This window comes from Hyperolius riggenbachi, chromosome 3, assembly GCF_040937935.1.
Source record: "Hyperolius riggenbachi isolate aHypRig1 chromosome 3, aHypRig1.pri, whole genome shotgun sequence".
Classification (NCBI taxonomy): Eukaryota; Metazoa; Chordata; class Amphibia; order Anura; family Hyperoliidae; genus Hyperolius; species Hyperolius riggenbachi.
In genome coordinates this window covers 413,654,671-413,669,781 of record NC_090648.1, presented here as the reverse complement: position 1 = coordinate 413,669,781, position 15,111 = coordinate 413,654,671, and the positions used below count along the sequence as shown (strand labels likewise).

The window sequence follows — 15,111 nt, the reverse complement described above, 5'->3', positions numbered from 1 at the left end:
ACCGACTTGTGACGTTTTGCTGAAACTTTCACAAGTTTGATCATAACTTTAAAAAAAAAGTTTTTAATGATGGATTGAGTTTGTCCCTACCTATTTTTTATGTCACAGGGTTCCAAGCTATAAGATACATCATAATTTATTATACAACTTATTGTGATTAAAATTAGGTCACATATACTATAACTGTTAATTTAGGTGCTGGAGTTGCCTCATAACATAACAGGCACCAGGATCGCCCACTATAGAAACTGTGGCCATATTAGTTACCATGGCAACCACTATTTTTATAGTGAAAGCAGCAATTTCTATAGTGGGCGGTCCCATCAGCTGTTATTTAATTGGGCTTCTCTGGCACCCACATTTACCATTATAGCCCAAATTAGCAGAATTTAACATGGGCACTTGTGGCACCACCCAAATTTATCAGCATGCACAGCGCCCAAATTTACGTGACCCCCTCAAAGCAGCTCCTGTCACCTCAGAACTCAAATCAACTTGTTTTGATCTCTGGAAGTGAGGGGCACCCCAATTTTTCCTAGGATACAAAAACCTTCCTAAATTTCACAGATACCGCACAGTGAATAATAAGCGGCGAGTTATCCGCAAGTGGAATGCAAGGAAGAGACAAGAGTTGCAGGGTGAGCGCAGAGACGTGTAGGGGACTGACGCCTCCCCGCAGGACCGTAAGGCATATGCCGGAGTTCGTGTGATACAGTTTGCAGGCGATGAGAGATATCTGGGCTAGTAAGTAGCGAATTCCAACGTTTCTGCTGGCAAAAGGTACACATGATCCAAAGCATTCTTGACATGGAGCAAAGACGCAACTCTGTTGGTGAAAGTTATGTGTCTACCATAATCTGCTAGTAAAGGCTCTTAAGTATTAGATGAGTCTCTAAGTGTCAGCCAGGGGCGTAGCAAAAAGGGTTGCAGAGGTAACCACCACATCAGGGCCCTTGGGCCAGCAGGGCCCCGAAGGGCCATTCCTCAACTACAGTATTAGCTCTCTATTGGTCCTGTGCTCATAATGACTTCTATAGATACTTTGAATTGTGGTAATTATTAACAAACTGTTCCCCATCCCCTTCTTGCCCCTCTGACATTGTAGTTGTCATTGGCAGGTTTTGGTGCACCGTATCAATTGCTATGCATAGAGTGCTTGGGGGGCCCCATTGTAAAACTTGCATCGGGGCCCATGGCTCCTTAGCTATGCCACTGGTGTCAGCTATACACGGTAAACCATTAGAGAGGCCCCAACAGCAGCTTGGGCACTTGTGGCACCACCCAAATGTATCAGCATGCTCAGCACCCAAATTTACGTGACCCCCTCACAGCAGTTCCTGTCACCTCAGAACTCAGATCTGAGGTAACACAAAACTGCTGTGAGAAAGGCACAGTTAGGGAGAGGTCACACTTCCATGGAAGAACATTTTTTGCATTCTTTAAGCTTAGTCATGTGTCACATGTAGTCCACCATAGACTGTCTGGCACTTGCTAGCAGTCCGTGGGAACGCATGCATAGCCATTGAAAAGCATTATGTGAGATTTTGCATTGTGCAAAATTGCACGCGCTTTTCAACAAAGCCTTTCTATTTATCTAACAATGTTACTTATTTTTATGAATGATGACTGTTATTAGCTGTAAAGTCACTGCAAACCTCGCCTCTTGGGTACGGACCTTCAGGCATGCTGATTAGTTTAGGGACCCCATGTTTCCTTGCACAAATCATTGCTGCCTGGGGGACATGAACACATTTTTTTTTTTACTATATTTTGTTTAAAACATTTTTTTTAATGATTTTTTTTAATCAATGATCTGCATTTTTAGAAGGCTTGGATGCTTTCCTTGCATGAAAGAACATCCACGGCTATAATTATTAGGTACTTCCCGGCAGAGTTGATCCACAGATTTTATGTGACTGCCATGTGGAGTCGGGATGGTATTTTTTCCCCTTTAAGGCTCAGCAGCCCAAGCCTTGGGTTTTCTGCCTTCCTCTGAATCAATTGGGATATGGACAGTTGCAGGGCAGAGATTATTTATATATTTTTTTCTGTTTGAACTAACAAACTATATTGCTTTGTTTCTGTGTTAATTGCGTTATGGTCCTTTTTTTCCTTAGGATCATGCATTACTCTGTTGCAGGAATAGCAATAATAATAAACTAGCTATGTAATAAAGTAATAGGTTTGTTTACACGGACTGTGTCCATTTTACTGGCTGCCTCCCCCCACATCAAAGTTTGATAACCTAAAGCTATAAAGCTATAAATTCCACGTACTCTGCAGTCAAATAAAATGCAATTTCAGCACAAATCTCTTTGATACCCAATAAAAAGGTCATAAAACTTGTGTGTGGCTGTGACAAAAAAAAAATTCTGACAACAGGAAAGAGGAATTAAAGTGAATAGGCCATCATACCACTGCATAGGAACAGTGGCTTTAAAGTGAACCCGTGAGTTTTAAAACAAAAGTTACTTACTCACATAGAGGGAAGCTTCTGCATGGTCCAGAGACTGCCTATGTCCTCCTTGACCCCACCGATGCTGGGCGGAACCTTGTTCTTGTTTGCGGTTGCGCTCCCCTCCGCGTATGAGCCATACTGCACATACCCGAGTAGGGTCATGCCTGCTCAGTAGCATGAAGCTGGTTGTGCATAAACATACAGGGAGAGGAGAGCGGGCGATGGGAACATATCTAAAAAGCTCTTGACAATGTATAAATGACAGCTTAAAGCAAATATAAACTGAAAAGTAAAAGTCAGAATAAACATACACACGACATACTTACCTCCCGCGTAGTCTGCTAATCAATCTCTTTCTTCTCTCCCATGTCCTGTTTAACCAAATAAAAGTCAAAATAAACATACACACATCATACTTACATCCCGCGTAGTCTGCTTATCAATCTCTTTCTCCTATCCAGTGTCCTGTTTGTCCACTGTGATCAATGGAATTCTCCATCCTCCATTTTAAAAAATGGCGGTGACTTCGTAACAGCTTCCGCGTCAGCGCTTCGTTAGTCAGTAATATTGCTTGAGCCATAGGGAAACATGGACATTACCTTGCACATCAGTTGTCCTTTCAGTTATAACTGACAGCAACTGATGTAGTGAAAAAGGGCACTAAGACTGTCAGCTTCCTGAGAGACAAGTCTGACAAGGTCTTGTCAGAACTGGAAGGAATTGTTGTTAGAAGAAAATGGTGACCTTCTGAGAGGAAATTACGGCGAGTTAAGTATGTAATATTAATTTCCAGGTACATCATGTGTCTATTTTGAATAATTTTACTCAGGTCAGGTTCCCTTTAAAGAGACACTGAAGCGAAAAAAAATATATGATATAATGAATTGGTTGTGTACTATGAATAATTACTAGAAGATTAGCAGCAAAGAAAATATTCTCATATTTTTATTTTCAGGTATATAGTGTTTTTTCTAACATTGCATCATTCACTAATATGTGCAGATTACACAACACTCAGCATTCAGAATGATTTTTTCAGAGCAGTCTGTGAACTAATGACCTCTCCTCTGGCAGAGGAAAAGTAAAAAATTAACTAACAGTTGAGATAATAAAAGTCAGAAAAAAGCTCTCTCCATGACTTTGAAAGTCGTAGAGCTTAATGGCTTTTTTGTATAGAGATAACAACTGGAGTTTCTTAAATCTTCCTGTACTGGAAACAATTAGACTGATCTTAATGTTTTATTTATTAGCTGTACTACACATACAAATCATAATATCATAATTTTTTTTTCGCTTCAGTGTCTCTTTAAAGAATACGCTTCATTCATCCCTCCGATTCCACTGATCTTTGAAGTGAATACTTTTGAATATACTATAGAAACCCTGTCAGGCCTGCTGGGCACTGTTTTTTTTTTATTAGTATTATTTCATTACTACATTAGCTATGACCCTGACCCCCAAAACTGCCTTGGCACACAAGTATAGTGCGGCCGAAGTGCCATGGACATATACTATAAGTAAAGTGTAATAACTCCATGTACCATATCTCACGGCGGTATCCTCAAAATCCCTTTCTTGATTAATCTTCTTCTTTTTCTCCTCCTCTGGTTTCTGTGTATGGCAGTGAAGAATTTGGATTGGTAACCATTTTGGACTCGACTCCAGGTGCTCCAGTAAACAACTTTAGTATCTTATTAATTGGAAAAAGTTATGATATGGAAGAAAACTCCAGGTAACCAGCCAAAAATGTTCTTGTGACTACATTGGTCTGTCCCTTTCATTCTGTTCATCCCGAGGAGCAAGTGCTAGAGGCATCTGGAAGCTGCCTGTAAAGGATGTGAAGGGCTCCCCCCTCCCCCCTCCACATCCTTTACAGGCAGCTGTGGAGTTGATGTTTCTCATCCAATGCACCTTTTGCTCTATGGCTCCAAGCCCAGCACCTTACTCAAACATACATTTCTGGTGTTGTCATGAGGGTAAGTATTCCATTGTGTGGAGTATTTAAACACCCACCCTCTAGGTCAGAGTTCCCCAACCCTGCCCTCAAGGCCAACCAACAGTACATGTTTTGCAGAAAACCACAAACATGCACAGGTGAGGTAATTAGTGTCTCAGCAGAGCTGATTAACTACTTCTGTGGATTTCCACAAAACATGCACTGTTGGTGAGCCTTGAGGACAGGGTTGGGGATCCCTGCTCTAGGTGCTCAATGCTATAGGTACTGCCAGCTTGAGGTCACTTAGTTTGTTTCCTGCTTTGTGCCTTTTTAGTACGTCACTCATTGACCCTAGAACTGTGCTTGAACTTGACTATGCATCCTTGCTACCTGCCTTGACCTTAGCCTGAACCTGACCACAATCAGTTTGTCACCTGTCTCAATGTTTATTGTATTTCACTTTGCCTGTTTACAACCTGCCATGAACTCTGCAGGGACCTATTTTCCTGTCTACTACCACCCACCACCACAGCCTTCTTGCTGTCTCCTCATTGAAACTGTGACACTTGTTGGTACCTCACTCAAAATAGCTTTTGAGGTCATTTAGACTTAGATTCTGCCCCCAGGTGAACCCATGTCACCAACCTTAGGTGAGCTCTGACCGGGGTACGTAGAAATGTCCATGTGTACAGCCTATGGGTGCCACTTTTTGGGGGGGAGGGGGGGGGGTTGTTATCCAATTTTATACATAGAAATTCACATTTCACATTTGTATTTTTCATTTAGTGATTGCAGTGGCACAGGGGGGGTTCTGCTGGTGGTCACCCCTGAGGTTAGATGCCCAAGGCCCTGTGTGGGACCTCAGGTAAGTCTGCTCTCTGGCTTTTTATCTAATTAGATATGTGTCCAATCGTGGATAGGTGGCAGTTGTAATAATCGTTTGCAACACTGCGCCACACTGTGAATATATTACAACTGCCTTTTAGATAGGTAATTGATAAAAAGGTATTCCTTGCAGCATGAGATGGTGCATTGTCATGCATAAAAATGAATTTTATTTGGTCACAGAAAGCCCAGTTCAACTCCTTGGACCATGGAATAAAGTGGTCTGTCAGAAATTTCATATAGTTTTCAGAAGTCATTTTCATACCCACAGGGACCCTAAAGTGGCCAAACAGCTCTCTCCCCATGATTTCAGACCAAAACATGGCTGTGATGCATCCCTTGCAGACATTGCAGACTTGTTGGGACATGGTGGCTATCCACCATTACATCCATCTGGACTATCAAGGGTTGGTTACTAATCATTAAGTAACACTGGAAATTAGTCAATATGCAGTTCTGGGCCTATTGCAGCTGTTTCTGCTTGTGAACATTGGTTAGGGGGGCCAAATAGAAGGTTTATGCGTAACTGCAATCCTCTGGAGGATACTGCACCTTTATGTTTGCAGGACTCCAGAGGCACCAGCAGCTCAAAATACCGGTTTGCTGCTTTGTAATGGCATTTTAGCATCTGCTCTGTTAACCTCCTTGGCGTTCTGATTCTGCGCAGCCGCATGTGGTTTTTTAAACCTAATTTTTTTTAATCATGTAGCTAGCCTATCGCTAGCTACATGATACCCCCCTCCCTGCCGATTCCCACCCACCCTTCTGATCGCCGCTGGCGATCATGCCCATCAGAAAATCCCGTTCTGAACGGGATTTTCTTCAGGGTTTCCCCCGTCGCCATGCCGACTAACGGAATCGTGATGTCATAGGGAGTCTCGATGCACCCCTCAGCGCTGCCTGGCACTAATTGGCCAGGCTGCGCACGGGGTCTCGGGGGGGGGGGCCCTATTACGCAGCGCGTAGTGCCGGATCGGCGGCGATCGGAGAAACACGCAGCTAGCAAAGTGCTAGCTGCGTGTTTTAAAAAAAATTATTCAAATCAGCCCACCAGGCCCTGAGCGGTGCCCTCCGGAGTCACTGGACGAGCTCAGCTCGACCAGAACGCTAGGGAGGTTAATCCAATGTATTTGGCAGAAACCTTTCTTATTTTGCCTTCATCTGCACAAATCCATGTGTGCTCTACGACTATGGTCGTTACTAGCAGCAGCTTAACGATCGGTCTGCCGACAATCGGGTACAGAAGTTTACCAAATGATCATTAAGTACAACGGCCAACAAACGATATAGGCATATAGTTACATAGTTATTTGGGTTGAAAAAAGACATACATCCATCGAGTTCAACCAGAGAACAAAGTACAACACCAGCCTGCTCCCTCACATATCCCTGTTGATCCAGAGGAAGGCGAAAAACCCTTACAAGGCATGGTCCAATTAGCCCCAAAAGGGAAAAAATTCCTTCCCGACTCCAGATGGCAATCAGATAAAATCCCTGGATCAACATAATCAGGCATTACCTAGTAATTGTAGCCATGGATGTCTTTCAAAGCAAGGAAAGCATTTAAGTCCCCTTTAAATGCAGGTATAGAATTTGCCATAACTACTTCCTGTGGCAATGCATGCCACATCTTAATCACTCTTACTGTAAAGAACCCTTTCCTAAATAAATGGCTAAAATGTTTTTCCTCTATGCGCAGATCATGTCCTCTAGTCCTTTGAGAAGGCCTAGGGACAAAAGCTCATCCGCCAAGCTTTTATATTGCCCTGTGATGTATTTATACATGTTAATTAGATCCCCTCTAAGGCGTCTTTTCTCTAGACTAAATAAACCCAGTTTATCTAACCTTTCTTGGTAATAGAGTTGGGCCGAACGGTTCGCCTGCGAACGGTTCCATGCGAACTTCCGTGGTTCGCGTTCGCGTCCCGCAGGCAAACCTTTGCGGAAGTTCGGTTCGCCCCATAATGCACATGGAGGGTCAACTTTGACCCTCTACATCACAGTCAGCAGGCCCAGTGTAGCCAATTAGGCTACACTAGCCCCTGGAGCCCCACCCCCCTTATATAAGGCAGGCAGCGGCGGCCATTACGGTCACTCGTGTGCCTGCATTAGTGAGAGTAGGGCGAGCTGCTGCAGACTGTCTCTCATAGGGAAAGATTAGTTAGGCTTAGCTTGTTCCTGGCTGCATACCTGTTCTGTGAACCCACCACTGCATACCTGTACTGTGAACCCACCACTGCATACCTGTTCAGTGAACCCACCACTGCATACCTGTTCAGTGAACCCACCACTGCATACCTGTTCAGTGAACCCACCACTGCATACCTGTTCAGTGAACCCACCACTGCATACCTGTTCAGTGAACCCACCACTGCATACCTGTTCAGTGAACCCACCACTGCATACCTGTACTGTGAACCCACCACTGCATACCTGTACTGTGAACCCACCACTGCATACCTGTACTGTGAACCCACCACTGCATACCTGTTCAGTGAACCCACCACTGCATACCTGTTCAGTGAACCCACCACTGCATACCTGTTCAGTGAACCCACCACTGCATACCTGTTCAGTGAACCTGCCACTGCATACCTGTTCTGTAAACCCACCACTGCATACCTGTTGTGTTCAGTGAACCTGCCACTGCATACCTGTTCTGTTCAGTGGACCCGCCACTGTATACCTGTACTGTTCAGTGAACCCGCCACTGCATACCTGTACTGTTCAGTGAACCCACCACTGCATACCTGTTGTGTTCAGTGAACTCGCCACTGCATACCTGTTGTGTTCAGTGAACCCGCCACTGCATACCTGTTGTGTTCAGTGAACCCGCCACTGCATACCTGTTGTGTTCAGTGAACCCGCCACTGCATACCTGTTCTGTGAACCCGCCACTGTATACCTGTACTGTTCAGTGAACCCGCCACTGCATACCTGTTCTGTTCAGTGAACCTGCCACTGCATACCTGTTCTGTGAACCCGCCACTGCATACCTGTTCTGTGAACCCGCCACTGCATACCTGTTCTGTTCAGTGAACCCACCACTGTATACCTGTACTGTTCAGTGAACCCGCCACTGCATACCTGTTCTGTTCAGTGGAGCCGCTACTGTATACCGGTTCTGTTCAGTGAACCCGCCACTGCATACCTGTTGTGTTCAGTGAACCCGCCACTGTATACCTGTTCTGTTCAGTGAACCTGCCACTGCATACCTGTTCTGTGAACCCGCCACTGTATACCTGTACTGTTCAGTGAACCCGCCACTGCATACCTGTTCTGTTCAGTGAACCCGCCACTGCATACCTGTTCTGTTCAGTGAACCCACCACTGTATACCTGTACTGTTCAGTGAACCCGCCACTGCATACCTGTTCTGTTCAGTGGAGCCGCTACTGTATACCGGTTCTGTTCAGTGAACCCACCACTGCATATCTGTTGTGTTCAGTGAACCCGCCACTGTATGCCTGTACTGTTCAGTGAACCCGCCACTGCATACCTGTACTGTTCAGTGAACCCGCCACTGCATACCTGTTGTGTTCAGTGAACCCGCCACTGCATACCTGTTCTGTTCAGTGGACCTGCCACTGCATACCTGTTCTGTCAACCCGCCACTGTATACCTGTACTGTTCAGTGAACCTGCCACCGCATACCTGTTCTGTGAACCCGCCACTGTATACCTGTTCTGTTCAGTGAACCCACCGCATCAGTGCGCATACCTGTGCAGTTAAGTGAACCCACCTACCTACGTGAGTGCACGCAGTGTGATATACCACTCCGTGCATACCCGATATGGACAAAACAGGTAGAGGAAGAGGTAGTGCCAGAGCCAGAGGAAGGCCACCCGGCAGGTCTGCGCGAGGTCGTGTAAATGTAATTTCGTGTGGACCTGGCCCACAGTACAGTGCTCGGAAGAAGGCACGTCCCATCACCTCCCAAGATTGTCAGGACGTGGTTGAGTATTTAGCGACACAGAACACCTCATCTTGCTCAGCCACCAGCGCTACTACTAGCACCACTTCCGCTGCATTTGACACTTCACAAGAATTATTTAGTGTTGAAATCACTGATGCACAGCCATTGTTGTTACAGCCAGATGAATTTTCACCAGCTCATATGTCTGAGTTACGCGGCAACACTATGGATGTAACGTGTAAGGAGGATGAAGGACCTACTGATGGTGCATGTTTGGATTTGTCTGAGGCAAGCGAAGCTGGGCAGGATGATTACGATGATGACGATGATAGGGATCCTCTGTATGTTCCCAATAGAGGAGATGAAGAGGGGGACAGTTCAGAGGGGGAGTCAGAGAGTAGTAGGAGGAGAGAAGTTGCTGAAAGAAGCTGGGGCAGCTCTTCGTCAGAAACAGCTGGTGGCAGTGTCCGGCACCATGTATCGCCACCTATGTACAGCCAGCCAACTTGCCCTTCAGCATCAGCTGCTGAGGTCCCCATAGTGCCCACATCCCAGGGTGGCTCAGCGGTGTGGAAATTTTTTAATGTGTGTGCCTCAGATCGGAGCAAAGCCATCTGTTCGCTCTGCCAACCAAAATTGAGCCGTGGAAAGGCCAACACTCACGTAGGGACAAGTGCCTTACGAAGGCACCTGGAGAAAAGGCACAAACAGCAATGGGATGGCCACCTGAGCAAAAGCAGCAGCAGCACACAAAAGAAAAGTCACCCTCCTTCTCCTCTTCCTCCTTCAGGTGCATCATCTGCTTCTGCCGCTTTCTCCCTTCCACCTTCACAGGCACCCTCCTCCACTCCGCCTCTGCCCTTGAGCGGTTCCTGCTCCTCTGCCCACAGCAGCAGTCAGGTGTCCGTGAAAGAAATGTTTGAGCGGAAGAAGCCAATTTCAGCCAGTCACCCCCTTGCCCGGCGTCTGACAGCTGGCGTGGCGGAACTGTTAGCTCGCCAGCTGTTACCATACCGGCTGGTGGACTCTGAGGCCTTCCGTAAATTTGTGGCCATCGGAACACCGCAGTGGAAGATGCCAGGCCGCACTTATTTTTCGAGAAAGGCCATACCCCAACTGCACCGTGAAGTTGAGAGGCAAGTGGTGTCATCTCTTGCGAAGAGCGTTGGGTCAAGGGTACACCTGACCACGGATGCCTGGTCTGCCAAGCACGGGCACGGCCGCTACATTACGTACACAGCCCATTGGGTCAACCTGGTGGTGAACGATGGCAAGCAGGGCGCAGCGGACCAAATTGTGACACCTCCACGGCTTGCAGGCAGGCCTCCTGCCACCTCCTCTCCTCCTGCTACATGCTCTTCGCTGTCCTCCTCCTCCTTGGCTGAGTGGCAGTTCTCCTCTCCAGCTACACAGCCCCAGCTCCGCAGGGCCTATGCTGCATGTCAGGTACGACGGTGTCACGCCATCTTAGACATGTCTTGTCTCAAAGCGGAGAGTCACACTGGAGCAGCTCTCCTGGCTGCTCTTAAGAAACAGGTGGATGAGTGGCTGACCCCGCACCACCTGGAGATAGGCAACGTGGTGTGCGACAACGGCAGCAATCTGCTTGCCGCTTTGCATCTGGGGAAGCTGACACACATACCCTGCATGGCACATGTCATGAATCTAGTTGTTCAAAGATTTGTGGCAAAGTACCCTGGCTTAGCAGATGTCCTGAAGCAGGCCAGGAAGGTCTGTGGGCATTTGAGGCGGTCTTACACAGCCATGGCACGCTTTGCGGAAATTCAGCGGAAAAACAACATGCCGGTGAGACGCCTCATTTGCTATAGCCCGACTCGCTGGAATTCGACCCTGCTCATGTTCTTCCGCCTGCTAGAACAGAAGAAAGCCGTCACCCACTACCTCTACAACTACAGTAGAATGAAACTGGGAAGATGGGGATGTTCTGGCCCGACAACTGGACACTGATGGAAAATGCATGCAGGCTCATGCGGCCGTTTGAGGAGGTGACCAACCTGGTGAGCCGCAGTGAGGGCACCATCAGCGACTTAATTCCCTACGCTTACTTCTTGGAGCGTGCTGTGCGTAGAGTGGCGGATGAAGCTGCGAATGAGCGTGACCAGGAACCGTTACGGCAGGAACAGGCATGGGACCAATTTTCATCAGACCCAGCTGTTTCCTCAACACCTGCGGCAGCACAGAGGGGGGAGGAGGAGGAAGAAGAGAAGTCGTGTGCAGAAGATGAGTCAGACTCAGAGGATGATGAGCAAGGTGTTTCTTTGGGGGAGGAGGAGGAGGAGGGGGCGGCGGCAGGAGAACACCCGCAGCAGGTGTCGCCGGGGGCTTGTGCTGCTCAACCTTCCCGTGGTATTGTTCGCGGCTGGGGGGAGGAGGTTGACTTACGTGACATCACTGAGGAAGAGCAAGAGGAGATGGAGGGTACTGGATCCGACTTTGTGCAGATGTCGTCTTTTATGCTGTCCTGCCTGTTGAGGGACCCCCGTATAAAAAACCTCAAGGGGAATGAGCTGTACTGGGTGGCAACACTACTAGACCCTCGGTACAGGCACAAAGTGGCGGACCTGTTACCAACTCACCTGAAGGTGGAAAGGATGCAGCACATGCAGAACCAGCTGTCAACTATGCTTTACAATGCCTTTAAGGGTTATGTGACAGCACAACGCCAGCAAGGTACCACTGCCACTAATCCTCCTCCCGTGTCCACGCAGTCAAAGACAGGACGCTCCAGCGATCTCATGGTGATGTCGGACATGCGGACGTTCTTTAGTCCAACGCCTCGCCGTAGCCCTTCCGGATCCACCCTCCACCAACGCCTGGAACGGCAGGTAGCCGACTACCTGGCCTTAAGTGTGGATGTAGACACTGCTGTGAACAGCGATGAGGAACCCTTGAACTACTGGGTGCGCAGGCTTGACCTGTGGCCAGAGCTGTCCCAATTTGCCATCCAACTTCTCTCCTGCCGCAAGCGTCCTGTCAGAAAGGACCTTCAGCGCAGCTGGAGGCATTGTCACTGAGAAGAGAAGTCGCCTAAGTCACAAAAGTGTTAAGTACCTCACCTTTATCAAAATGAATGAGGCATGGATCCCGGAGGGCTGCTGCTCGCCCCAAGACTAAGTCAGTCCCCGCACACACAGCATCTCTGCCTGCACGCCGTGTGACTGGCTGCCTGGCCTGCCCCAAGAAGACTAAGTCGCTCCCGGTCCCTCCACACAGCATGTCTGCCTGCAGGCCGCTTGACTACCTTCTCCGCCACCACCAACAGGGTCCGGGACTCCAGGCGGATTGCTGAATTTTTTAGGCTGCTGCTAGCAGCGGCCGCTGTAATAATTTTTCTGGTGCGTGTACATGACTGCCTAATTTTTCTGGCTGCACTGCGGGCAGCTGCAACAACAAAAGAAAAGGCATGTACATGCGCCCATTCCCCTTCGTGATCATTACCTTGCCGTGGTGAAGGGGCTTGCGTATCACAATGAAGCAATGACCGGCGCCTAGATGAGGGTCTCGGGGGGCACACAAAAGATAATACGGTCGTTGCTTCATTGTGGTCAGACCAAATTTGATCAGCTGGACAGTCACTGTTCTGTCATTCAGCTACATCAGCCAGGCGACCATATGGGCTGTAAAGCCACCAAAACCTGCACTCTCGCCATGGTGCGCACCAGTCCAGCACGGCCGTCACTACACAAACAGCTGTTTGCGGTGCGTTACACGGTGAGTTTGGTGTGTCAGTGTGAAGCAGTACCTTAATTACACTACCTGATTGATGTATACACATGCAAGATGTTTTAAAGCACTTTAGGCCTGTCATTTAGCATTCAATGTGATTTCTGCCCTTAAAACGCTGCTTTGCGTCAAATCCAGATTTTTCCCGGGGACTTTTGGCGTGTATCCCACTCCGCCATGCCCCCCTCCAGGTGTTAGACCCCTTGAAACATCTTTCCCATCACTTTTGTGGCCAGCATAATTTTTTTTTTTTCAAAGTTCGTATCCCCATTGAAGTCTATTGCGGTTCGCGAACTTTAACGCGAACCGAACGTTACGCGAAAGTTCGCGAACCCGGTTCGCGAACCTAAAATCGGAGTTTCGGCCCAACTCTATTGGTAAGTGAGGCCCTCCATCCCACGCATGATGAGAAAATCGAACAGGATGGATCATATTGAACGACAATCGTTACAAAACTATAGTGTGTACAGTTCTCTGCCGAGCATGATCGTTAGAAGGGCCAATGCGCCTGCATTGGATCTTTCCCAGCTTCCGTACCTCCTGTGTAGCGTGGCCCATAATGATTGTTACATTATAAATTTCAAACAATCTTTGTTTTCAAGTTAACCTCCTGGGCGATAATCCCGAGCTGAGCTCGGGGTATGTCGCGCAGGAGGAGTTCTCAGGCCCTGGTGGGCCGATTTGCGTAATTTTTTTTTGTTACACGCAGCTAGCACTTTGCTAGCTGCGTATATCTTCCGATCGCCGCCACTCGCCACCGATCCGCCGCTACTCGCCGTGCCGTGCAGCCCTCCCCTCCCGACCCCTTGCGCAGCCTGGCCAATCAGTGCCAGGCAGCGTTGAGGGGTGGATAGGGACTCCCTCTGACGTCACGACGTCGGTGACGTCATGCCGCCCCGTCGCCATGGCGACCGGGGAAGCCCAGCAGGAAATCCCGTTCTGAACGGGATTTCCTGCTTACTCGGTGGGGGGATGCCGCTGCGCAGCGGCTATCATGTAGCGAGCCCAGGGCTCGCTACATGATATAAAAAATAATTTTTTTTTAAAAAAGTGCTGCGCCCCCTCCTGGGCGATGTAATTATATCGCCCAGAGGGTTAACTAGCATATTTTTATCTATTGTAACCTCATGTTTGTTTTTTAATTTTATATAAGTATGTACGCAACATTTCCCGCTTATCGTTCTTTTCTGCGAGAACGATCGTTAATATGTGTATGGTGAGTGCTGTATCCCATCATTGCATTCCATTCGTTCCAATATTGTTCGTCTGGTAATTATCGTTCCTTGTAAACAATCATTATCGCAATTGTGTACGTAGCATAAGTCATCCACAAATCACTTCACAGTACAATAATCTCGCTTACGTTTTTATAAAATATTTAAGGTTTTCATACCTTATCCAAGGCATTTTAACTATTTCAAACTTTTTGACAGAAAAGAGATATTTTTTTCTTTCCCATATTGCTTGAAAATGGTGATCTGCTAACACCCTTCTTTAGTAGTTTTTCTTTTAATTGGGCTCCCCTGGCAAACTATTTATCACAGGTGTCTGAGATTAATTTCAGTGATCCAAAGATCCCTTATGCTGCATACACACTTGAGATAAAAGTCTTTGGAAAAGGCAAGATCACAGACCAATTTTACCCCATTCCATGTAGTATGAGAGCCATACTCTACACAATCTATTCTATGGAGCTGCACTCCCCATCAGATAAAATCTTTGCAAGATGCTGCACACAAAGATGCCCGTACACATTCAAAAGATCATTATCTGCAAAAGATCTCTTCCTGCAATAGATCCATTCCTGCAAAATGCATTCATAGTCTATGAGATCTGCAGATCCTCATACACACCTTGTTTAACAGACTTCATCTGCATATCTGGCAATCATCTGCAGATCTGAAAATCCATCTTGGTGGATCTGATCTGCAGATGATTGCCTGTTAAACAAGGTGTGTATGGTGATCTGCAGATCTCATAGACTATGAATGCATTTTGCAGGAATGGATCTATTGCAGGAAGAGATCTTTTGCAGATAATGATCTTTTGAATGTGTACGTGCATCTTTGTGTGCAGCATCTTGCAAAGATTTCTGTCTGATGGGGAGTTCAGCTCCATAGAATAGACTGTGTAGGTATGGCTCTCATACTACATGAAGGGTGGTAAGATTGGT

At 47.3% G+C, this 15,111-nt stretch overlaps 1 protein-coding gene across 1 annotated transcript in view; it reads left to right on the top strand.

Moving 5' to 3' along the window:
* Positions 1 to 4,082: 4,082 nt before the first annotated feature.
* ZCCHC10 (zinc finger CCHC-type containing 10) overlaps positions 4,083 to 15,111 on the top strand; it is a 70,276-nt gene continuing 59,247 nt past the window's right edge. The window contains exons 1-2 of the mRNA XM_068272929.1: positions 4,083 to 4,190; positions 5,181 to 5,259. Of these exons, the coding sequence (XP_068129030.1) occupies positions 4,169 to 4,190; positions 5,181 to 5,259 (101 nt within the window). The 5' untranslated portion in view covers positions 4,083 to 4,168. The remainder of the gene's footprint in view (positions 4,191 to 5,180; positions 5,260 to 15,111) is intronic.